At 50.2% G+C, this 26,130-nt stretch overlaps 1 protein-coding gene across 26 annotated transcripts in view; it reads right to left on the minus strand.

The window, feature by feature from the left end:
- Positions 1-26,130, minus strand: part of ARNT2 (aryl hydrocarbon receptor nuclear translocator 2) — a 173,040-nt gene that overhangs the window by 73,530 nt on the left and 73,380 nt on the right. For all 26 annotated transcript variants that reach the window (XR_011438359.1, XR_011438358.1, XR_011438379.1 and 23 more), the window contains one exon: positions 3,641-3,743. Coding sequence is in view for 15 of the 26 variants with exons in the window: in XM_070266198.1 (XP_070122299.1) it covers positions 3,641-3,743 (103 nt within the window). In the remaining 11 variants the exon portion in view is untranslated. The remainder of the gene's footprint in view (positions 1-3,640; positions 3,744-26,130) is intronic.

Genomic DNA, 26,130 nt, shown 5'->3' on the forward strand with positions numbered 1-26,130 from the left:
TTAGCTCCCCAGTTGTGGAGACCCCCTCTCCTCTCCTGCAATGTTCTGGCGCTGGAATAACTGGACAGCTGCAGGCCTGCTGATGGCAAAGGACAGAGTGGGGACAGAGGGAGGATGGGCATAGAATCAGGTCTCCCTGTGGGTCCATCTCTGGGAGGCAGCGGATGGGAAGCATCCCACTGTCCAGTCCGGGAGGGCCTTTTCTGCCTCTCTTCTTGATGACCCTTCAGCATCCCAGGCTCTGAGCATGTAACTCTGCCCTGGGGCTATGCTCTGACGGCTGCTCAGCACGCCCACTCTCCACGTGTGCTTCCATCTCCCAGCCATACGACAAGTAATACCCTGCATGTCTTAGCACTCAGTACAGCAAAGATAAGGGTTCAGTTACACTCAGATCTGGGACAGCTGCCAGCCGGCATGTTTGCATAGCAGGGGCAATCCGAGACAGTGCCACCCGGGGAGGCTGGCAGGGCCCTCTGCCCTCTGGCAGCCTGTGCCCAGTGTCTTCCTCAAACTAACCTGCTCTCTTGGAGGAGAAGGTCACAGTGCTTCCACCTCACAGGTAAATCCAGGGAATGTGGGCCCGGCGCTGCGAAAAGCAACCTGGAGCACATCCCCCAGAGGGCCAGCAGGGCAGGGAGGGGACTACCCAAGTGTGGCTCATAGGGCAGTGACAATGGCATTAGAGGCCACCTATCCACAGACATGGTGGCTACGACACTTCCAATAAACTCATTCATAAGGAGCTGCTTAGACTGTGCAATTAAGAACTCACACTGCTGGTGCCACACTGCACGCCCACCAGGCTGGACAGGCATCTACTCTACTGACCAAGGCATGGAGGAAGGACCCTGCAGTGCTGGACTACACTAACCGATGGCATTTTGTCCCTGGGTGGACGCTGATCCACAAGTCCTGCCGCCAGGCCTGCCCCATCAGCAGGACCGAGGGCCGTCAACCTGTGCAGACTCAATTCTAAGGGAGCTGTTCACGTGTTCGGTCACCCTAACACCATCTCGTGACCTGCGGCAGGCGGCCAAGGGCATTCCATCCGTGTCTTCTGGAAGAATTCCAGGTGCTCAGCCTGGAGAGGGGCTGATGCCAGGAAAGGACGGCCACTCTCAGAGTCCAGCTGGAGGGTAGAGGGGTGGGTCCCCCCTCAAGGCAGGCAACCTTGGTGCTCTGAGATGGAGTAAGCTGGTAGATGAGGGAGTCTGTTTGAGATGTACAGTTGCTTTAAAAGATTACTTTGAATTTGTGAAAATATATCCTTATTTTAAAGCATCGGCTGTTTGGAACTTCATGGTACCCAACAGATGCTCAGGCGGCAAGTCACAGTTCCAGGAGCAAAAAACTAGGAAAGTGACATTACTGAGTGGCTCCACTGTGGCCGGCCCCGAGATCAGAGCATCAGCCGTGTCAGGAAGCCTGGCAGGGACGAGAAGGTCAGAGAAAGCAGGAGACATGGGGTTGAATCAGGATCGGTGTGGAATCACGTGGACTCTGTGGGAGAGATGCACAGGAGAGCCCACGGGGCAGGGACGGGCTTCTCTCCCAGAGGAAGAGGAGGGGAGGACCACCCTGCTCACCAGCCCGCAGCTCCAGCCCCTCGGGTTCTCCATCTGAGGTCCAGTGATTGACACTCATCCTTGTGGTCAGGACTCATCAGGAGCATCCGGCCATGGAGCACGCCTTCCTCCTAGAAACTTCCTTCCTCTCTTGTTCCCTGCTATCTGCCCAGCCGCTCCATCTCAGTCCCTCACCTCCCGATGTAGGAGTGGTCCAGGGCTCAGAAGTCTGCCCTCTTCTCGACCTACACCCACTTCCTGAGTCATCTCATGCCATCTCGAGGTTTTACATTCCATCTCATTGACATCAACCCCAAGTCCCTAACTTCAGCCCCAACCTCTCCGTTGAATTCCAGAATTATACATGCAACTGTCTACTCATCCTCTCCATGTAGACATCTGAGGGCATCTCAGTCTTCAAATGCTTGAAATTTCCCTCTAGCCCAAAGCAACTCCTCCAACAATCTTCTTCCCCTTAGTAAACGGCAACTCCACTTCTCCAGCTGGGCAGGCAAACATTTTCGATCTTTGAATTCTTTTTCTCTCATACCCCAAGGAAGGCTGGCTCCATCTTTGAAGTACATTCACCGTCGTGACGTTTCTCACCTGGATTCTTACAACAGCCTCCTTGCTTCTATCCTTGTTCTTCCCCTGCAGGTTTGTTCTCCACACGAAGCCAGAGCGATTTTTTCAAATGTAATTCAGAACATGTTACTCTTAAGACCAAACTCCAATGGCCTCCCATCTCATTCAGAGCAAAAGCTGAAGTCTTAAGGCCAACAGGACCTAGCATCCACTCCTTGACCTCATCTCATCCCACTCCTCCCCCACCGCGCCCCATTCCCTCTGCTCCTGCGAGAGCAGCCTTGTTGCTCCTGGAACGTGGCAACAGCACTCCTCCCTCAGGGCCTTTGCACATACTATTTCCTGGTGTTCTCTTTCCTCAGGTGTCCCAGGTCTCACTCACTTCTTTCAGGTCTCTGCTCAATGCCACCTTCCCTGAACCACCCTAGATCACATGTAAATTAACAACTCCTATGCTTCCTACTCCTTCTTAAATTTGCTTTATTTTCCTCTGTAGCACTTCACCATCATCTGACATTCCATGTATTTACTTGGCCTTTTTGTCTATTGTGTCTTCCCTTAAAATGAAGTTCTACAAGGTCAGTGATTTTGTTCACTCTATTCAAGGTTGAAATCCCAGCACCTGGAAGAGCACCTGGCATAGGCGGACGCTCAATATAAATTTGTTGAATAATGAATGAATGAGAGGCATTGTCTCGGGTTACTGCCTGAGGAATTCCACGCCCCAGACAGAGCTGACTGTGTCGTCCACGTCCTGCCTTGCAGCTCATGCCATCCATTGCTCTAGGACCACGGGCTGAAAGTCCAGGGAAGTCTGACCTGGATTCGAAGATTCAAGATCCTAGTTCTTTCTTTTTGGGGAACACAGCAATCTCCTGATTCCTCCCAGCTTCAGTCACTCTGCAATTCTTCAACAACCATGTGTTAACCAAATGTGTGCAGAACACTGTGCGAGATGTCACGCGAGGCTCAAATAGGTAGAGACCAAAACCCCCAATCTCAGGGCAACTATAACCCACTTATGGAGCCAAGATATTTATGCTTAGAATGTCGATCAACAATAAAATAATTAGAGACTAATTAAAAGTGTATGAGTTGATACAAGGAAATACAAGAGTAAGTATGAAATCGGTAGGTCTCATATAAAATGTGGTGAGAAATAAGAAGCCTGGAGAGGCTGGAGTTGGAAAGAGCCTTGAAGAACAGGTAGAAAGGTGAGACATGGTGGAAAAGGGAGATGGGCACACTGGGAGATGGGCAGGAAATGATGGCGAATCCGACAAGTCGGGACAGAAGGAAGAAGGAGGAGGTTCTTCTGAGACAGACTAAGGAGTCTGGATGTCCACACGTTACAGTCAAGAAGATGGAGTCACTGGAGTGAGTCGGGGTCAGTGTGTGATCCTAGCAGAGCCAGTCAAGGCTCTTAACGGCAGGTGAGAAGGGAGTAAACCAGCCGCGGCCACAGCCCACCGTTTGTCCAAACAGACCTCATCCTGCAGATGAAGGACCTCCGGGAGCCCATGCACATCCTCATGGACGACTGCTGCCCTTCCTTCTTGACCGTCCCCGTCTTCAGGTCCAAGATCCGGCCTAAGAGAGAAAGGACAGCTATGTAAGCCTCTGCCTTTGACCAGGGGGCGCCAGTTGGCAGGGAGCTTTCTCCCAATGCTCTGCAAAGGAGGACAAGTGGGGCTGTGCAAATTGTTTGTTTCTTGGAATTCCCAACATTCTTTGGCAGGAAACACATGGAGTGATGAAATCCACGCAATTCTAAGTGCTTTGTTTTCTTCCAAGAGTGGTCTACACTTGCCGTCTCTGCTTTGTCAGATTCCATCAGCTCAAGTCATTCTGATTTGGCTTTCTCCCCTACTACTTCCTGGAAACGGTGTTTGTCAAGGTCACCAGCAGCTTCCTTATTAAATCCAAAACACACTTTCCTTTGGTCTTACTGACTGCTCTGCTGAACTTGACATGGCTGCATCTGAGCCCTTCTCAAAAACCTCCCGTGCCCTTGGCTTCCGACCGACCCTCTCCGCTCCTCCTGTCTGACCCTTCGTTCCCCAGAGGCTCCCATCTCAGCCATCTTCTCTTCTCATTCTATGCATCCCCTACACGATTTTATCCACTCCAAGGCTGTGATGATCCTCTCCGTATGCTCATGACCCTATATCCACACCTCCAACACCAAACCCTCCATCTCCTTAGCCCCAGACCAAACCACCAACAGCTGACTGTACAGCTCAAAGGTAGCAACACTGGCTGCTCCACAGATGTCAGCAAAGGCATCGCCACCAACACGGAAATCTAAGTCAGGATCCTAGACATCATCTCTGAGTCCTTACTCTCCCTCACCTCCAGCACACTTGGTCTCTGACTCTCCGTCTCCTCTGCCTCCATCATTGCTGCCCATTGGTCATTCCTGATGAGGACACACCAGCTTCCAGCCTCCAGCATCCTTTCTCCTCAGTCTGTCTTGCACACACGGACGGCTGCCTAGATAACACTTACGTGACTGCGCCCCCTTGGCTTAGAGCCGCGTCACTTACAGGAACTCCTTAGAGTTACTCCTTACTCCCTGCCTGCCACACAGCCCCATTTCTTCTACGTTTCCTGTCTCACCCTGTCCAAGAGAAGTAGGATAAAAGCCACCTATGTAATTTTAAATGTTCTAGTAGGCCCATTAAAAAAAGTTAACAGAAACAAGTGAAATTGCTTTTAATAATGTATCCAAAATGCTACCATTTCAACATGTAATCCACATAAAAAATTATGAATGGGATATTTTGCATTCTTTTTCTCATACTAAGTCTTTGAAATCGGTGTGCATTTTACACATGGAGCACATCTCCATTCCCACTGGCCCTGTTTTGGGTGCCCAGTAACCAGCTGTGGTTGGTGGCAGAGCGCAGCCCTGGACCAGCCTCCTCAGACCCCTCGCCGTGCCTGCACCTCCACAAGTGCCCTGTGCCCTCACACATGTGCAGACACGGTCCTTTCCACCAGGAATCCTCCCTCAGGTCCCCGAGAACTGTCATCCCGGTGAACTGCTAACTCATCCTTCAGGACCAGCTCAAAGGTCACAGCCCTGGGAAGTCTTTTCTAGGTTTTCTAGAGCTTCCTGTCTATTTCTTCATTCATTCATTCATCGATTCATTCATTCCATATTTATCAAGGTTCTTGATGTTCCAGGCATCTTGTCAGGCTCTGGGGATGCAAATATGAGCAAGATCATGTCTACCATCGAGTCTGGTGGAGGAAACAGGCATTTACAGCACTTTCCATATTGTATTGTAATGATTTCATTACATGCCTGTTTACCTTGACCTTGAGCTCTGTGCTTCGAAGGAAGGAACCAAGTTGAAAAATGTCATGTCTGAGCAGAGCCGACAGTGCCCGGTTCAGTGCACACGTCAGTGGAATCGAATGTTTTTCACCCATCCGTAACAGCACTTTCCAACAAAGTTGGCATTATAAGTAGCGTGCTGGTATAAAAGGACTTTTACCTCTTTATTTCCTTGTTCCTACATCAAAACACTTAGAAACTCATCTGCGCCCATCGCCCATCTTGCTCTCATCTCAGAAGAAATGCGGAATCTGCAGTGTGTCCTCCCCACCTGGCACGGCTTTGCCCCAGCACCTGGTCCTCCCACCCACTTATTTCTAACTTCTCCCCTCCCTGCTGCCAGCTCCTTCCAGTAGTCTAATGCCATTAAACCTCTTTCATCACAGAAGACAGAAGAAAACAAATAAGCCTCCTCTGGCCCCTAAGTCCCTGTCCTCTCCCCACCTGCAGTCAGAGTTGGGTCCCCACTCGCTGCTCTGGCCGAGGCCACAGGGCCCCTGCTTGTTGCCGAATTTTTTTTTTTCTTCAGAAAGATTAGCCCTGAGCTAACATCTGCCGCCAATCCTCCTCTTTTTGCTGAGGAAGACCGGCCCTGAGCTAACATCCATGCCCATCTTCCTCTACTTTATATGTGGGACGCCTACCACAGCATGGCTTGACAAGCGGCGCCATGTCCACACCCGGGATCCAAACCGGCGAACCCCAGGCCACTGAAGTGGAATGTGCGAACTTAACCGCTGCACCACTGGTTCAGCCCCAGAATTTAATAATCACTGTCCAGTCCCTCCCACCTCGTGCCTGTCCTCGGCCACAGCCTCCTTCTCGGAACGTCCTTACCCTGGACGCTCTTTCTTCTGCCTCTCCTTGGCTGGTTCTCAGCCCTGTGGCGCTCCTCGGTGTTGGCACTCAGGGGCCTGGGCCCCTTGCTCTCTCACCCTCCCCAGGATCCTCAGCAGCTCTTTTGGTTCCACCACTCCCTACGTGCTGATGACACCGAAACGGTCTCCTCCAGCCAGACCTCTCCTGGAAGCTCCTGTGTCCGTCTGTCTCCTGGGCATCTCACAGACACCTTTTGGACCCACAGGTCCAAAACCAAGTCTGATCTCCCGTCCAAACCGTCCAGGGCTGTCCTTTCTCCACAGCTCCCTACCGTGGCCATCGGCAACACCTCTGCTCAGTTGCTCAAGCTACAAACCTAGTAGTTAAGAGCATGAACCTAGCTTTAAATCCTGCCTCCCTCACTTACTGCGTGATCCTGGGCAAGTTACCTACCATCTCTGTGCTTCAGCTTCCTCATCTACAAAATGAGGATAAAGATAGTACTTCCCTCAGACGGTGGTTATGAGGATTAAATGAGTTAATATTAGAAAGTGACTAAAACTGTGCATGGCCCACAGGAAGTGCTCTATAAATGCTTATTAAATAAAGACCATGAAAAAATGATGCCATCCCCTGATCAGGCACTAACGTTCTGTCAGTGCTTCATCCCGGGTGCCTCTGGCCCATGCACTTCTTCTGTCTGCATTGCTGCTACCCTAGATGGTCCTCACGGCTCACCTGGATGGAGGGCTGCACCAGCACATCCATCGCGTCCTTGTCCCTGCCCGCTTCAACCCTCCCTCTGCATCGCTCCTGGAAGAACACTGAGACGATGCCACGGCTCTGTCACTCGCACGAGACCCTCTGCCCTCAGCTTCGCTGGTGCACGGTATTTATTTTTTTTCCTCCCTGCAAAATGCAGGAGTACCATCTTCTCTCAGGATTATTGTGATAAAATATACGTACAAATGATCTGCATCCAAGGGAAGCGCTGAGTGTGTGCTCCTGGCAGACTTAACCGATCATGTCACACTCCTTGAAAACCTTCTGTGCTCCCCACCATTGAGTCCCAACATAACCCAAGTCCTGCGATCCACTATGAATGGTCCACTATGAACGGTCCCCAAGACGTGGCCTCTGAGTTTCACCTGTCGCACCCTCCAGTCCCCCAGCCTTAGCGTGGAAATGCCCTGTCCCGAGGGTGGCTCCCCCCAAATCCACCCCACCCCCCCCTGCTCCAGGCCTCCAGGCAGGTCCCTCTGCCTCAGGAAATTCCCGTCCCTTTGCCTGACTATCTCCTGTTCATCAGCATGACTCACACAAGGGGTCACCTTGCCATCATTTAATCAATGTTCACTAAGCACCAACAATACACGAGGTGCTGATCTGAGCATGCGAAGTCACACAGACAGAAGCCATTCTGTTCTCGAGGGTGACGAGAATGGGATGGGATGGAACGGAGGAGCCAGCAAGGGAGGATGCTGTCAGGTGAAGGAAAGTGCTGTGAACAAGAGTGAGGCACCGTGCAAGGGGGGACGTGCCCCGACACCCGCCCTCTGCAGCGAAGGGTCCACTGCTTTCTATCACTTGGAATCAAAGGGCCTTGAGGAAGACACGCTCCCCAGCTGGACCCAAGCTCGGCTCCCTCTGCTCCAGATGGAGGGGAGGGAGCAGGGTGACGTGTGTGCAGCACGGGGCCACCTCCCTTGTCCACAGGCCTGTGACACCCATGCTTGCCCTGAGCCCCGCTCTCTCAGCACCAGAGCCTGGTACTCAGGGGCTCAGGCTGTGCCCGGGCAGCTCCCCTTCCTGGGCGCCCGTCGCAGCAGCTGAGACACTGTAGCCTCCACTTCCCGGGTGGACCCGGCTTGGCAGGTGCCCATTCCAAATTCCAGCCATCACCATCACGCTCACTTCCGATGCGCACGTCCTGCTGCAGGATGAGTCCACCCAAACCCCACTCCTTGGAGCGGCCAACGCTCAGCCTGCAGAGACCCTGGAGCGGCCCACATGGAAGAGGCCCCCGGCGTCTGCCGGTTCGGTGCCGGCTGCTGTCTCAGGGTTGACAGCTGTCTGTCTCACTCACAGACACCATCTTTTTACGGCCGCTTCAGTGTAAATTGTCACGTACTTTATCATCTACCAAATGGCAAACGGTTTGAGCTGGGAAGCAGGCCAGCACGCGAGTCTGTCAAACTCCAGAGTGTGCTCTGAAGATAAAGCGCGGCTGCATAGCACGAGCCGTGGAACATGAGGCAGCGAGAAGACACATTTGTAGGACCCCGAGGGACGGCTGCTTCAACCTTTAATTCCCTGTGTGCTTCTCCAGTTTCCTCGGGCACAACGGACCCTTTCCAGGCTCCTCTGGATGAAAGCATGCCTAACTTCACACGGTAGGTGTGTTTCTGCAGGGTTGTGTGTAAATGGGACTTTCGACAAATTGAATAGCAGCAGAGATGTATGAAGGTGAGTGGCCGTCCGCTGGCACTGGGCAGTGAGTCCCAGCATAAGGGGCCGGGAGTCACCCTCCATCCCGCAGGCGACCTGGGTGTTGGCGTTACTTACAACAAGGCCCCCCCAGTAGAGAAGCAACCACGGAGACATCACTGCTCTTACACTGCTTCTGATCCTCTTTCCAGACCCGTGGAAACCTCGGGTCTGCTTAGAAGCATGGCTCTGGATGCCTAGGGCTGCTTCTCAGTGGATCCCTAGAAGCACAATCGATCCAGGCCAATGCTGACTCTTTCCAGCCTCCCCTCTGCCCCCACCCTCATCCACTGGGTTGGGAGGATGCATTATTTTGCAATCATGTCACTGGGCTGGTCCCACCACCAACCTCATCCTGCTTTCCTTGGCCAGAGCCTAAACTACCGGCCTCCCTGGTCACCTCTCCTCTCTGTACTCTTCACCAACGACCTGAGCTCCAGCTTACCCCCTTCCTGATCTTCTATAGGATGCCTCTGGAATGCCCACTCTGAAATAAACAAACCCTACATCCTCAACTGCTTATAGGAATCCCCAGGACCCCCTGAGTTAACAGAGCAGCCTGACCCACCACTTCCCCAGCAGCACTTCCTCTGGACAAGAAGCTTACTCTCCCAAATCCCACATGTCACGGGATCTTTCTGCTACCTTCCACAGTCCCCAGAGCCCTGGCAAACCAGCGCTCCTCTGTTACAACCCTGGTTTCTCCAGACTCACATCGGCCTCGCCTCCCTGCTACCCCTCCCTGTTCTATAGTCTTCCAGCCTCGGGCTCTGTCCTCCTGCAGTGTAGACTCCAGCACATCATCCTAGTCCTTCTCTCCACCCCAAGACCTGCTATCACCCTGCACGGTCTCAGCATCCCCCTCTGAGTATGTTCCCCTCCTCTCCATGGCAGCCACCACTCCACCACCACATTCAGGAACTTGCAGGCATCTACAGCTGCTCCGTTGGGAATCTGACGTTCGGATGTCCCGGCTGGACCACAACTTTGGCATCTACCAGTCCTCTCACTTTGGTCCTCCCACTTCACCAGTTCCTTGAATTCAGCAAGAGTCTCATTCCTGAATCCTCAACACCCTGTCGGCTTCCTTCTTTGAGTCCAGAAGGGATGAGCTGCTCTCTGAGCACTGGGACCCAGTCGCCAGAGCAAGCAGGGCACACATGATACAATGGCCAGCTTTGCCAAAGAGGCCTGAGAAATCTCCTGACACAACCGGCAACTGGGGAAGCAGGTATTTTTCTGGCTTTGATATACAAAGGAGAACATCAGTGAGTCAGTAACATACCCTAAACCTGAAGGGTGCAGTTTCCAAGGGAAAAGGGCAGCAAGGATCAGAGACACAGCTCCTGCAGGGGCAGCGTGTGGGAGAAGAGCAGATCACTTAGTTTCTCTGAGTCTCAGTTTCCTCAGCTGGAAAACAGACTCCGACATGCCTACGTGGAAGGTTACGTGAAGATTGGAAGACTTACACAGGCAGAAGCTCAACTGACTCGCTTCAAGAATTCGGGTGTGTAAGTGGCTGGCAGGTTCCAGCAGCGGGTCTGTGAGCCCTGAACCAACAGCGTCCTGCACCAGCAGGCCACAGGTGGGAGGCCCCCTACAGTCAGCCCCGCCCCGCCTCCTGGCTTCTCTAAGGAAAGAGGGCATCTGGAAGGTTCCAGAATAATGCACAGAACTATCTCAGGCTAAAAGTTGAAGAACTACTCATTTTTCTCCTTAAGCTGCCTTTTTAAGCTCTAAAAACTAAAGTGGAATTTTTAGAAAAACCAAATACACACACAAAGCAAAAATAAGATAATCTTCCTCTCTAGAGAAAAACACTATTAACATTTAGGCATATTCTTGTCAATCTTTTTCTACGCGTGTCTGCTCTTTTAATTAATCGAGCTTTCATGGTATATATTTTCCCACTTTATGCCACAACATAAACTCATAAGGATTTCATTATAAACATTATGCGAATGGCTCTATGATATTATTTTGAATAGATAATTTACCAGTAGACATTAACTTATTCCCAGGTTTTCCATATGGCAAATAAAGCTGTGGTAAAGAACTGAGTAGGAAAAAAAATATCCATACTATCTTAGGATAGACTCCTAAAAATGGAATTACTACATCAAATGAGAAAAACATTTAAGGCTGTAAATACCAACAGCTAGTCTACCTCTAAAGCTCCTAGTGAACCCTAAAGTCAACATATTGACCAATATTCAGTGTTTCTACTCTACGAAATGGAATGAATAATTATGACACATCTCAGGGTTTTTAACCATAATTTTTCTAAGACAGTTGACAAGCATAAAATGCTTTTGAACAGGAGTTGGAAAACTATGACCTCTGACCCAAACCTGGCTCACTACCTGTTCTTAAAATATTTATTGGAACACAGGCATGGTCGTTCATTTATTTATTATCTACGGCTGCTTTCATGCCACAAAGCCAGAGCTGCGTAGTTGTGAAAGAGACTATATGGCCACAAAACCAAAAATATTTTTTATCCGGCCCTTTATAAAAAACATTTGCTGACTCCTACTTCAGAAGATGATTATAAAGATTCCCACAACAGAGCACCTTTCTCTTGCGCAGAAGGCCATTCTATAATTGTCTTCAGTAAACTGATTTTCAAGTATTATTTTGGTCAGCAGTAACTTTTTAAAAAAAGAAGAATCAGAAGTTTTTCTTGGATAAGATCACAAAAGAAGGCTCTGTGCTCATAAGACAGCTCCCCAGGCTACAGCAGAAATACAAATAAAGTTAGAACTATTTCATCAAAAGAATCCTTAAGAAAACTGGAAACATCTTATCTTGGTTTACAAAGGAGGAAAACCAAGATAGCAAGGGAGGAAAACAAGAGATAATGATTAGCAACAAAGGAAAGCCGAGGCCCCAGGATGGACGGGATCTGATGTTCCAAAAGTATACGGCCCCCTCAAATGGGGGCCCAGAGGATGGAAGACAATTTGATTGCTGTTCCAGTGACAATGTGTTCTCCTTCTCAAAAGGCTGACCCCAGCCATCACAGCAGCTGTGCACACAGGAACAAACAGCTCCCCCCGGCACAGGAACCCAACCAAGCGGTGCACACAAACCTGCTCCAGAACAAACTCGGAGCGTGAGCTGGGCTCTCCGGCCTGGGAGAGCACAGGCCTCTGCTGCTGAGGGCCATGCATCTCCCTCACAGTTCGTGACCTCTGGCAGGTGTTTGGACATGGCCAAGGGTACAAATACACCAACTCTCAAGTTGTAGCCAAACCCTTCTCTTCTCCAACCAGAAGGCAGGCTCTGGATGGGCAGTGGAGTTGCACAGGGACATCAGCTACTCTAATGCACCCAGGACCACCCCCACTGCAATGTTCTTGTGCTATTCCCTTATTATGAAAGTCAAAAAAAGAGCTGTCATCTTACAAGGTCCCATTTCCCTGGGCATAGTGATTGGTTGGGGGCTGGGCACTTGACACAAGCTGGGCCAATCATAGTACCTCACCCATCCTCTGTCCATAGTGATTGGTTGAGGGCTGGGCACTCAACACAAGCTGGACCAATCATAGCACCTCATCCATCCTCTGTCCATAGTGATTGGTTGAGGGCTGGGTACCTGACATTAGCTGGGCCAATCATGGTACTTCACTCATCTTCTGTCTGTCGTGATTGGTTCTAAGACTAGCACATGTTCCAGTCAGGTCAATCAGAGTCCTCCACCAGCAAAATGTGACCGTTTCCACCTCTCTTTTTTCTTTAGAAATCTGAGCATGGCTTTTTCAGCGGCAATGATTCTAGCTTCAAGGAGAACTGGATCTAAGACAATGAAATTGATTTCAAGAAAGCAGTGAAAGAACACCCTTAAGGTGGTCAAATCTTTAGTGTCAATAAATTCCCCCTTTCAATGCCCCAACTAATTCAATCTTAGTTTCCATCACTTGCCACTGAACAGTCCAGACTAATACAATGATCTCTGGCCTTTGACAGGAGGAGGAAGGACAAGCGATTAACTTTTAATTTACTGAGGATTTTACTAAGGGCCAGGCATTATGAAACATTTTCCGTGTATTATTTTGTTTCGTCTACATCATAACCCTCAGCAATACGCCACAGTGGCATACCCACGTGGAACAGGGAGAAGGGCATCGGGAATGGTCAGCCTCAGAGGGAGAAATAGTTTATCACCGATGTTGCCAAGGACTGCTGGTACACAGGGATAATAAAAAGCAGATTCTCTTTTATAGGCTTTATTATTGTTTTTGAATTCCTCTCTGAACAATGCAGCCCCTTATTGCCAGCACCCCAGGCAGAAACTCCCAACAATGAGCCCTCCGTGGTGCCCTTGGGTGGGTTGTATTGTTCCCATGAGGCAACAGAAGCCCACAGACTCTAAGTAACTCAGCCAAGCGTGATGTCACGGCTGGGGAGTCGGGAGTCAGGATGTGAACAGGAGTTGGACCCTTCGCAGCATCAACTGCTCTGGGAAACCTGGAGGCCACTCCCCTGAGCAGAAAACAAAATAACACCCCCTGGAACAGAAGCAGATGGGCAGTGAGGGGGCCAGGAGGTCAGCCATCTGCAGGGGACTGGGGCCAGTCTGTGGCTGTGCAGGATCAGAAACCTAGACTGGGAAAATGCGAGGTTTTCTTGTAATTCTTTTTGTGTGTTTGTTTACTGCTTCTTAGTTTTTCCTTCTGATTCAGTAAGCCCTTTAGAGTATTCCAGCCTGCCCCTGTGATTTCCCAGGAGACTCAGCAGAACGGGTGTGTGTCTATATTCAGGTGGAGTGGCAGGAGGAGTGGCCCCCTCAGGTCAGGCACGGTCAGAGGGACCCCACGTGCCGGTCCTGCCTGGGACAGCCCTGGCTTTTGCCTGCTGTCCTGGCATAGTTATTAGTAGGGCCTCTCTTCCCTCTCAAAGTGCCCAGATTTGGACGATGGATTATATACATACGGTCACTCTTTGCTACATGATCACAGGGGGAACCAGAGAGAGATGGATCCCACCCTAAGAAGGCTGAGAAACTCGGCTAGTCTCCAGGCCACCCAGTCCTCCTGCGCCTCCCTCCAGCCCTCCTCTGCACCTAGACAGGTCTACATCTTGTCTTTGGGCTGGAGAAGAGTCCTCCAAGAGCCTCTCAGAAAAATATGGCACTCCGTCATGCAGGCCCTGCTCAGTTGGACACACGGATGGAGGGAAAAGTTCTTCCCAGTTTGATAACGGGGAGCCAGCGCTCCCTCAGGTGGAGTCGGAAGGCTCCATTCTTCTAGAGAAACCCTCCAGGGCCCAAATGGGGCGTTGGCCGCCATGCTGCCCTGGCCGACCCGCAGCAGGTCGACTCTGCACAACCAGACTCAAATGTTTTTACCTCGTTGCAAACACTCGAAGACGAATGCGAAGGTGAAATCACGACAGGAAACGCATGAGGAAGTCCCTCCCTGTCCCCTTGCCTCTTAAATTCTCCATCTGGAAAGGCCTTCCTTCTCCACGCTTTCCTCATCAAGGATACGTTCATAATTTTCTCCCCTGCACCACCACGCGACCATTTCAAGTCTACGTCCAGCCATCTGATGGTGATGACGGGCTGAGCCTCTCTGAGCAGGGACTCAGTGTTAGTCCCCTGGGAATCCTCGGTGGCCCAGGGGTGCTGCACCCTAAACAGAATGGCACCTGTACTGTTTCTATCGTCGTGTCGCAAATTGCCACAAACCCAGAGGCTTAAAGCAGACGTCTGCGTGGGCTTGCCTGGGTCCCCTGGTTAGCGTCACATAAAGCCAAAATCAAGGCGTTGACAATCTGAAGGTTCTGGTGAAGAAGCTGCCTCCAAACTCATTCAAGTTCTCAGCAGAATGCAGTTCCTTGTGGCTGTCGGACTGAGGCCCATCGCCTTGCTGGCTGTGGGTGGGTGGTCACCTTCAGGAGGCACTGCTCATGGTCCTTCCACCCTCAAAGCCAGCAACGCCACGCTGAACCCTTTCTGCGCTTTGAACCTATCTGACTTTCCCTTTCTGTCACCAGCAAGATAAAGTCCTTTGCTTTTAAGTGGGCTTAGCGGATTGTGTAATAATCTCCATATTTGGAGGCCAAATAACTTGGGACTTTAATGACATCAGTAAAACCCCTCACAGCAGAGCCTGGATTCGTGTGTGACTGAATAAGCAGGGGATGGGAGCCTTGGGGGCCTTCAAATATGCCGTCCACCACGTTCCCCAACATTACTGCTGCTTGGGCCAATAATGTGCCTCTCTTCCAAGGTGACCCACTCTGTGAGCAAGCTGGCCACGGCTGAGCATCTCTTTACCCCCAGGCCTGGCTGCTCTCATGCAATGGGCGTCCAGTAGGTCTGTCCTGAATCACAACCACCCACCACAGGCGTTAAGCTGTCATGATTGTATAGCGGCCAAATTACAGTCCTCACGTGCTCCCATGAATGTCCCATGGGTCTCTCTTCCCCTATTTTCTAAGGGATCCTGAAGATTTAGGACAGGACTAGGACTTCTCTCAAAAAGCACCCCTCCTTGCCTCAAGCCTAACAGAGCATTTTCCCTGGGTAGGAGGGACCCTGGGCAGCCAGCTGCTGGAAGCCAAGCTCCTGACATCCTCTCAACAACCAAGAGGCCATAAACACAGGTCCTCCCCTAGTGGCCTGGGCTCCTGATCAGCTGATACTTCTCCTCTTTTCTAGTTCTGTGTGGTTATCCAGAGAGGGAAAGGCTGGTGACATCCTATGGGTGGCAGGCTACGTGGGTCCCTCTGGCCAGTTCACCACTATTTATCCACTGGGGACACTGGCACTTGAGTCTGGAAGTGGTTTCGTAAGAAAGGACACACGGTTCAATGACAGCAACCGAGGGAACCTTTTCACTCAGCTCGTGCTGCAGGCTGCGTCCACTCTACCCCCGCGGACCATACACCGAGGCGGGTGTTCCCATATCGCATAAGGTGCTCACGACTCAAGCTGGGAGGGGAGAAAGTGGCGGTGGGCATGGGGTGAACTCAGACAGGAATAGACTACAACACAGCGCAGACACCCTGGGAATAAGACATACAGAGCAACAGTTTTTGTTCCCCAAAATAATATTGTCCAAAGAGGGTGTGTGGAAGCTCATGAACATCCAGAGTTGGTGGGAAACAAGAATCTCTTGATTCCATTCAATAGAAACAATAAAACAATAAATAGCGAGCCACAGCACAAGCAAAGGGGCCCGCACTGCTCCCGTCTGACTACCAAACCATCTCAGTCGAGGTCTGGAGGAGTCTGGACAAAGCGCAGAGGCAGCACAGGGCAGGGAGGGAGCTTCCCCTCAGAGAGGGTAAAGAGGCACCAGGGAGCACCTCCCATAAGAGATGTTAAAAGGAGGCCTGGAGGCCCAGAGAGGCGAGGCTGGAGGGGAAGGATGCCCAGGCCAGGGGATCTGAGCTAGTGAGGCAAAGTGGAGGGAGGGGGCTGAGACTGGGCAGAAGTCCTGACCGGCTGCAGCTCAGTGCAAGAGAGGCTGGCAGGTGGGCTGGGCCCAAGCTGGGGCCAGGAACGCCAGGAAGGTGTGAGTGGAAGGAAGGGAATAGAGGAATCGAGCCTTCAGGGCTGTCGTGCTGTCTCTCATGAGAGGCAGAGAAGCCGGAGGCTCCAGATGCTTAGGAAATGTGCTTCCGACAGACCCAGCCACCCCCTGATGTTGTCAGCTATAAATATTAAGTGTGCTTTGCAAAAGCCACATGATATCATCAAGGCAAAGCTTCTAACTGGTTACTCCAGAACTGCCTGGGGAAATTCATATGATTTGTATCTTAAACTTAAGAATATCAATAATTTAGACTCTAGAAGCAAAACCTTGTACGACTGCCATTCACGTCTCATGCGCCCATCTCCGACACTCAGGGAAAGAGAGACGCCCAATGTGGGGATGCAATGTCCCAGCCACCCGGGGGTGGGGCGGGGAGCACCAATCTGCAGCACAGAGCATGCTGGGAAGAAGTGACCACCTGCAACAGCAGTCACGTCCATTGAGCAGAACGGTACTCCTGGGCAGCCCCAGAGTGAGCCGTTCTGGGGGCGTAGGGATGGCTTTGAAGGGAACCAGCAGTCCTCTGAGCCGCACTGCTTTTGGACCTAGGAAGATGGCAGCTGGGGTTTCGTTTAAACTCTAGCCTGTGGCCACTAATTAAGAAGAGAAACAAAAAGGCTCTTGGGGCCCCTGATCAGGGCTGGCAGAAGGGATGGACCAAGCAGGCCACTCACAGGTCCTGCAGATGCTCAGAAGGAGTCTTTCTTCCAAGTCTGGTTCAAGTATCAAGTGTCAACCCCTTTGTCTCCCCACCCTGCCACCTGGGGAAGGTGCTAAGGAGAGGCTAATTAGGCAAGGAGCAGACAGCAGGATGGCAAAGGAGGCAGCAAGAATCTACACAGAGCATCAAGGAGACAGTCATGTCAGGCTTAGTCACAAGGCTGAGGTTGGAACGTGTGGGGTTAAGTCCACACCAAGGGGCAGAGAGCTCCCACGTGGGCGACAGGCCACACGACCTCTACGCCCTCTGAAAAGCCCCAGGACTTGACAACTTTCTCCAGCACTCGCATTCCAAACATGACATGGAGTCGGCCTGCTACTCTGCTCTTCATTATAAAATTGTCACCCCACCATCCCCCTCACTGCCACCGGCACCTCTTCTGCTATTTAATCTGCAGACAAAAGGCCAGATTCTTCATCCTGTTTAGAATACGCTGGAGTGTGATTTAAAGAAATGCATTCCTCTTGGGGTATCATGCTACAAAAATGCCAGAAATGCAAGCCTGCAGGTTTTCATTTTAACGGCAAGAGATTAACGCTCCTCCCCCTCCGTGGCTGGAGAAAGGCTGCCTGGAGTCTGGAAAGAGGTCAGGCCGAAGTGTAGTTCAAGAAGGCAATTTCAGCTCCCCTGCAAATTGCCAATGAAATGATCAAAAAATACAAGAGTGGCAGGGAAAATCACCATCCATGCAGAAAAACAGTGCCAGGGGGGCTTGAATCAATCAGAAACGTTGAGGGAATTTCTGCAGGAAACGACGTGCCTGGGAGGGGACGGGAGTGAGCTGGAGCGGCCCCGTGGTTCAACACATATGAAGCAACAGCCTGCCTGGGAGGGAAATGGGTGGGCTCCCCCACAGAAGCCCCCAGAACTGCAAGCAGGAGAGAGACCAGGGAGTCAGGAAGCAGAGAAGAAGCGACTGAGAGCAGAGCTCTCACGTCTCCTTGACTCACAGCAGCCGACCTGCCCTGTGAAGAGGAGGGAAGCTGCTCTGGAGGGACGGCAGACGAGCTGGAGGAGTGGGCAATGCCCCTGCCACTTCAGGCTGCCACGGCCCGTGCACACATCTGCCTCTGCTGCAGCGACCTCACAGCTCCTCCCAGACAACTGGACCTCCAGTCTGGAAAAGCTAAGTTTCAAAGAAATATTCATTGCATGAAACCACTTCCAGTCTTAATCAATGTTAGGAACATACGGTGAGTAAAAAGGTGAGGGGAAAGATTCAGTACATAAAAAGAAAGGAAGGGATCTGAGAAATTAGAACAAATACTGCCCCACCCCCCTTCCAGGGAACACATTGCAAAAAAGAAGACAATATTTTGAAGTGCCAAATCTCGGCAACCTTTGAGAAGATCTTCCAAAAATAAAAAGAGAATAACCTGAGATCAGGAAATACTGCTTTCAGACGAAAAACACAATTTTAGAATCGGAAACCCAAATGGAGGCAGTAAACAGTGATATTGAAAGCTTAATCCTGGAATTAACCTTTGAGAAATTCTTGCAGAAGTCACAGAGAAAGAAAAAGAAACAGGAGGTGAGCACGATACACAACCGCTGACATTCTGAGAGAATGGAGTCAGGAGACCCATCACAGGAACCGCAGGACCGAGCTGACAGGGGAGACACAGGACAGGCACTCAAGGAGAGAGGGAAGGGTCTGCTTCCAGCCAAGGCAGACTAACAGACACCAGAGTTACCTTCCCTCCGAAACAATCAAATAACAGACAAAATACACAGGACAACAGTGCTCAAAACTCTGGACATCAGGCAGTGATGGACGGTGACCCCTGAGAGAGGGGAAACAGACAAGACGCGCCTTAACACCCCATTGTGCCACCAGGAGAGGCTCCAGGCTACGGCACAGGTAGAGGGGACCCAGCCTGAGCCCAGCTGACTCAGGAAATAGAGCTGAGAGACGAGGGAAACCAGGCAGCTAGAATTCATAGCACAGAGACCCACAGGGGACAGAACCCCTGAGATCTGCAGAGGGTCCCCCTTGAATCAGTGCCAGGGTGCAGATCAGTGCCTGCACGTGAGGAAGCCACCAGGGGTCAAGGAAAGCACCAACTGAAAGGTTAGAGAGGACAGGGGAAAAAAATGGAAATTCTGGATGTAAAAACAACGTCTGAGATGAAAAATTCACAGGACAGAATTAATGGCAGATTAGATATTGCAGAAAAAAGATTACTGAACTCGAAGACAGAGCAAAAAGAACTATTTAAAATAAAGTACACAGAGATAAAAAGGAGTTTAGAAAATAAAAAGAGCATCACTAAGCTGTGGGACAACTTCAGCCACTCCAATATACATGTAATTGGAATCTCTGAAACAGGAGAGAAAGATGGGGACAGAAAAAACCTCTGAAGAATGAATACCTTATTTTTTAAAATAAATTTGATGAAAAGTATAAACCCAGAGATCAAAGAAACTAAATGAACACCAAGCATAATAAACATAAGAAAACTATACTAAGGCAAATCACAATCAAACTGTTCAATACCAGTGAAAAAGAGAAAAACTTTAAAACTAGCCCGAGAAAAAAAAGAGGTATTTTGTACAAAGGAACAAAGATAAAGATGAAAGCAAATTTGTGTTGACAGGAGTCAACACAAGTGAGAAGATAGTGGAGCAAAGACGTTACAAGAAAAGAAAGCTACAGACCAACATCCCTCATGAACACAGATGCAAAATTTTTAAACAACTTGTTAGCAAGTCAAATCCAACAATACACAAAGAGTATAATACATCTTCTCCAAATGGTGTCTATCCCAGGAATGCAAGATGGGCTTAACTTTTGAAAAATCAATGTAATTCACTATCTGAACAAACCAAAAAGGAAAAACCGTATGACCATCACAATGGAGGCCACAAAAGCATTTGAGAAAATCGAACGTCCATTCTTAATAAAACCCTCAGCAAACTTTGAATAGAAGGAAACCTATGCTGACAAAGGACATCTATGAAAAACTTAGCTAACGTAAAAATACTTGATGAAAGACTGAATTCTTTGTATGGTCAGGAAAAAGACAATGACGTCCACTCTCAAATTCTATTCTACATGTGACGGAGGTTCTAGACAGTGCAATCAGGCAAGAAGAAGAACCAGTTCTATTTCTGTATCTATCAGTGAACAATTAGAAATCAAAATAAAAACATGTCATTTACAATAGCATCAAAAATAAAAAATACATAGAGATAAATCTGACATGCAAGATCGGTACCCTGATAATAACAAAATAATGCTGAAAGAAATGAAAGAAGACCTTAATAAATGGGGAGATATACAGTGTTCATGGGTCAGAGGACTCAATACGGTTAAGATGTCAATTTTGCTCCAAGTTGATTTGAGGCAACCTCAATTAAAATCCCATCAGGCTTTCTTATAGGATTGGACAAACTGATTCTAAAATTCATATGGAAATGCAAAGGGCCTAGAAGAGCCAAAATAACTCTGGAAAAGAAGAACAAAGTTGGAGATTAACACTACCCGGTTTCACGGTAAAGCTGCCTAGTGAAGGTGTCGTGGAGCGGGAGTAGGAACAGACAAAGAGCGCGACAGAACAGCGCAGAGTCCAGAAACAGACCCAGAGACAGAGAATAAGTGATTTTTGACAAAGCTGCAAAGGCTGTTTATTGGAGAAAGGACAGTCTTTTCAACAAAGTTGCTGGAACAATTGGATATCCATATGCCGAAAAAAGAAAAAAAGGCTTGTCATGGGGATTACGTGAGAAACATTCATAAAGTTACTTCACGTAGTACCTCCTGTAGTATGTGAATATTAGTTCCCTTTCTTCTTGGATTCCAAAAAGATCCATTTCCTTCTCTGCACTAGCAAAGTCTTTATGCATAAAAAGGCAAATCAGATCATGTTCACATCCTTCAGGGACAGCTTCTTGCAATTTGATTAATTCTAAGGTCATGGTGGTTCTCCGTGGCTGCCACTGGTCTGGCCTTTCCCCTCATCACACTCCATGGCCTTATTCACCTCCCAAGACTTGACGATTCCTTCCCTACCACAGGGCCTTTTCACGTGTTGTTTCCATGGCTGGGAAAGTTCTTAACACCCCCCCAGGCCCTACAAATTGCTAATCCCCATTCACATCCTTCAGATCCCAGCTTAATGATCATTTCCTCAGAGAGGATTGGCCCCATCCCATTCTCCCCACCACTCCTAACATGGGAATTAGGGTCCCTGGGTACAGTTTTCACAGCCTCCTGTTTTTTCCCCTTGGAACACATCACCATTTTAATTTTATATCCACCTTGCAACCATTTGTTGGTTCATTTCCTCCAGCCACACCAAAAGCTCCGTTATGGATGGTGACCACGCTTGTTTCACTCATGGCTGTATTTTCAGTTTCCAGCACAGACACATGCGCTGAATAAATATCTGTTGGGTTCAACAAAGATGTTCAATTTGTCTCCCACAGAAAGGTTTCTCCTTCATGCATAAAGACTTGGTGGCCAAGCCCTGGGAGCTGGCCTCAGTCTTGGGCCAGGCTGTGGCCAGTCCTGGAGAGGCGGCACAGCGGGGGCTCCCGAGACTTGCTCTGTCAGGCCATCTCGGATGAACCTCAGCTGCTCTCATGGGCAAGCCTGAGGGTCATCATCTCTACTCACGGGCTGTCGCAGATGCTGCTGACGTCCCACCCAGGTCTCTGGGTCTCTTGTACCCATTGCTCACACCTGAATCTTCTCAAAGACTTGTCCTTGGAGCTGCTTTGAAGCCTCCTGGCCCGAAGGTGTCTGGGAGTTAGGCTCCCCGCTCAAGGTCTGTGGCCAAAGGGAGCCCGCTCCCTTGCCTCCAGGTGGGACAGACTCCGGTGCACTTACAGTCCCAGGAGGGGGCACCAGTGGTGTCAGGCTGAGGCTGGACCTCTCCTGGACCATTGCTGGCCTGGTTCCTCCTCTGATGGACAGCTTGTCCCTCTCCACTCCTCCCTAGGGGGCCCTCTCAGTCAGTGTGGCACGAATTGCCGTCCAGGTGTCATGTCTAGGGACTCAACCTACTACAAAGGCCGCCCACCATAGGGAAAGGACAGCAACGAGCACTGACCGGGCACCTGGCACAGGTCAGGCACCGGCGTAGCACCATCCTCATGCCAACCCCAGGGAGGAAACTGAGAGAGAACCTGCACCTCACTCAAGATTGCCCCAAACCCACAGTAGACTCTGTCTTCAAAGTCCATGCTCTTAACTCGCTGTCTGGCCATGCATGAGTTTGCATGGGCACCTGCTGTGTGAGTGTTGCGTGCGTGCATGCAGGTCCCCAGTCCCATCAAACAAGGGGAGCTGTGCTGTTTAGAACAGTGGCAGGGTGCCCGGAGGGGGACTTGAAACCGAGCACGAGGACATCATTCCAGAGAGGACAGGGCCGCCTCCTGTCCGGCCAGCTCTGCCACTGCGGGTACTCCAAAGGGACCCAGGGGCCCCCGTTACAGGCGTGTCCTGGAGGGAGCTACATGACCAGGGACAAGATGGCCCATGTGATCTCTGAGGTCCCCACAACGCAATGCTAGGGCCTCAGAATAAGTGCACTCGACTGGAGGTTATAAAGATTGACATGGTGGAACAGCTCATCAGGGAGTAATTCATGTCACCACCAGAAAGGGGAGAAGTGAAACCCATGGGTCACCCGGCTGCCCGAGTAAACGTAGGCAGGCGCGGCTCTACAGCCAAGCATGAGAAAAGAATTTACAAAAATAAAGGGGAAACCGAAGGCAGATGTTTTCTTCCATTAGTTCTACTGAAAAAGCAATAAACAGGAAAGATCAGTGTTATCCGTGCATTTTTATGCAACCATTCTGTGTGAGTCATGACATTTCAGAGGGAAATGTCTTTTTTTAGTGAAGCGAAAGGAAACTATTTTAATTTTCTTGATCATGCTGGAGGTTTTGCAATCAAGTTATTTTTAACCAAATCGTTACAAAACATGGCCATCACCTGAGACTATTACTGTAACTGAAATCATCCCAGTGGGGAAACAATGAGTCCATTTGTCTTTTCAAACTTCCTAACTCAAAATAATTATATCTGCCTAAACACAATATCACTTCTAGGTTATTTTGTTACAGTTTCCTTTTGTGGATGGAGGAAAAAACTCTGTGTCCACTTACTTCTTGAGCGTCAGAGTTAGGACAAAGGATTCATCATTAAGAAATCAAGACTTGCAAAGAGGGTTTAAAAATGCTGACACTGTTCACTTTTCAAATGTATTGCAATTCTCTCCTAGTGTAAAACAGATCGGGCTGTAGTCCTTTACTCTGCGTTTTTATTTTTGCGGGGGACACATTGGGGTGGTTCACGCTGGAATCACTGAGGTTGCTTTTAAAAATACAAAAAGCTTGGGCTTTGCCACAACATGGTCGAATTCAGAGAAATGGCATCAGGATTTTTAAAGGATCCCATAAAATTCTGATCTGCTTTGAGATTGAGAACCACTGTTTTAGGGGCCGGGAATTTTAAAAACGGGTTTACAGAGCTGCTGTTTCTCCAGCACCACTTGGATGTTCCTCCTTTTGAGAAAAGCCAGCACACAAGGATGAGAAGGGGAGAACAGAGATTTAGGGGGTGATTCTTAGCGTGGCAAAGAAACGCACCAGGCGTGCTTTCCTATGGTTAAATCTCTGTGTGAATTTAAAGCAAGAGTCAGAGCTCTCATTCTCAGTCACAGACGTTGATGACGGGCGGAAGATCTGTCTACTGACCGACCACAGAGAACTTTAACCTCATTCTCTCACTGCGCTTGGGAGTTGAGAAAAGACTCCTTCTCCGTCTGGACCCTTCTAGACCCGGCTTCCTGATGGAGCAGTAGGCCAGCACGGGCAGAGCTGGAGGACTCCCTCCACTTACCACAGAGGGTCTTGTTGAGAGAAAGCGGCTTGTTCTGTAACGCGCCGAGGAAGGGGAGAATCCCGTCAGTTGTCAGTTGTGCATAAACACAATGGACACAAGACTCCCCGTGGTGGCTGTTTCACTGCCTCCCTGCCTCCCTGTGAGCCCACTGTGGAGGAGGCTGTGTGCATCTCAGGCACGTCTCTTGCAGACGGATGGTCCATAACAAATGGAAAACCCCATCGTTCAGGGCTCTTTCTGGGCAATTCCCCTCTTCAAGCCTTGCAAAGCCTGGATGCGCCTCAGTTTTAGACCCCTTTCCCTAATAAGTTGGTACCCTGCACGACGCATGGTAGGTCCTCAGACGTGGGAGGTGAGGATGGGAGAGAAAGGAGTTCAGGACTGGTGAGGGGGACCAGGTGCCCTGGCTTCAGGATTCAACCACAAGGGAAGCCTTGGGGAATGTAGCCCAATGGCCAGCACCAACTAGCTACGGCCTAGATCTGGAAACTGATCTGTACCCTGAAGGCTGGCAGAGACAGGCCCAAGCGGAACAGGTCCCTCTCCCAGCCGAATCCGTCTGGGTGCCGCTCACTTGAATGTGCATTAGTTGTGCCCTCCCTGCCCCCCCCCCCCCCCCAGGCATCCTAGGATCGCCCATCTCCCTCTCTTGCTTCCGTCCCTGAGACCCCTCCGGTTTCCCCATCTAAGGCCACCCTCAGCTGTGGCGACCTTCCACTGCTCTCAGCAGAAGCGGCCTTGGACCTCCTGGCTCTGGCCTGGGTCTGGCTCCGTTCTGTCCGTGAAGACAGAGCAAAGCGGCAGATCTGGCCCAAGGCAGGGGGTAGGCAGGCAGGACTCGGGCATCAGCCAACGAGTCCAGTCAGAACAAAGCCAGGGGAAGAGAGACAGAGTGCAGGCCAGGAGCTGGAGTGAGTGTGGGAAGCAGGGAGAGCTGTGGTGAGGACCACATCTGAGGAACGAAAGTGCCTGCCGGGTCTGGACGGGCGACTGAACTCCCAGCCCCACCGGATCTGAGAGGCACAGAGAGGAAGGGGAGAAAGCGCTGCTCTTTATCCTGCCTTAGGGCAGGCTTAAACCTGCTTCAGACGGATGAAGGGCGAGCATCAGTAGGTCCGGCTAGAGGAAATGAAGAGCAAGCGAGCAGGAAAATGAAGCAGAGGAACTGATCCAACATGGCTCAACCTCTGTCGATGCTCAGATCTGAAGGAGCACCCTGCAAAGCATGGGGAGGGGGAAAGTGAAATCCACAAACTACCCACTGGCCTGGAAGACCCATTCCTGGGATTGTGACACTGTTGACTCACAGAGTAGGGTGATTCACAGTTATATAAAAAAACACCACTTCCCAGCAGGGCACTCTGAGCACATTCTGCATTGCGGCCAAGTTGATTTATGAAAATAGGTGACAGGTCCAAAGGGATCCATCAGTGAATGCAAATGCTTCAAAGGAAGGGATGAATGCTTGATGCAACAGGACACGGTGGGGCCATTGAAGAGGTGTCTCCAGCTCTCTCTGGTTAAACTCATTTCTGGTAGAAGAGATCTGTCAGTGACAATACAGGGCAGCAACAAAGGGTCACCAAAGACCCTAGATAATCAGCTTTTTTTGACATTATTTGGGTAGAGAAGGAACTAGAGTGAGAGGATCAACTCCCCCTGCTGGTTTGGCTGCCTAAAGATCTCTTGAATCTACTCACGTTCCTCCATCTCCACTATCACCACCTGTACCGGGGTTGAATAGGGTGCCCTCAAAATGCATGTCCACCCAGAACCTGCGAGTGTGACTTTATTTGGAAATAAGGTCTTTGTAGATGGAATCAAGTTAAAATGAGGCCATACTGGATTAGGGTTGTTCCTAATACAATATGATTGGTGTCCTTAGAAGAAGAAAGAAATCTGGACACAGAGACTCACAAGGAGAAGGCCACATGAGGATGGAGCCAGAGATGGAAATGACGTGTCCACAAGTCAAGGAACCTCAAGGACACCAGCCACCGCCAGCAGCTAGGGGAGAGGCAGGGAGCAGATCCCCCATCACAGCCTAGAAGAATCTGCCCTGCCAACATCTTGGTTTTGGACTTCCAGCCTCCAGAACTGTGAGAATAAATTCTTGTTGTTTTAAGCTGCCCAGTTTGTGGTCCTTTGTGATGGTAGCCAGAGGACAGTAACATACCACCCTAACCCATGCCCGCATCACCTCCTCA

The sequence above is a fragment of the Equus caballus genome, chromosome 1 (genome assembly GCF_041296265.1).
Source record: "Equus caballus isolate H_3958 breed thoroughbred chromosome 1, TB-T2T, whole genome shotgun sequence".
Classification (NCBI taxonomy): domain Eukaryota; kingdom Metazoa; phylum Chordata; class Mammalia; order Perissodactyla; family Equidae; genus Equus; species Equus caballus.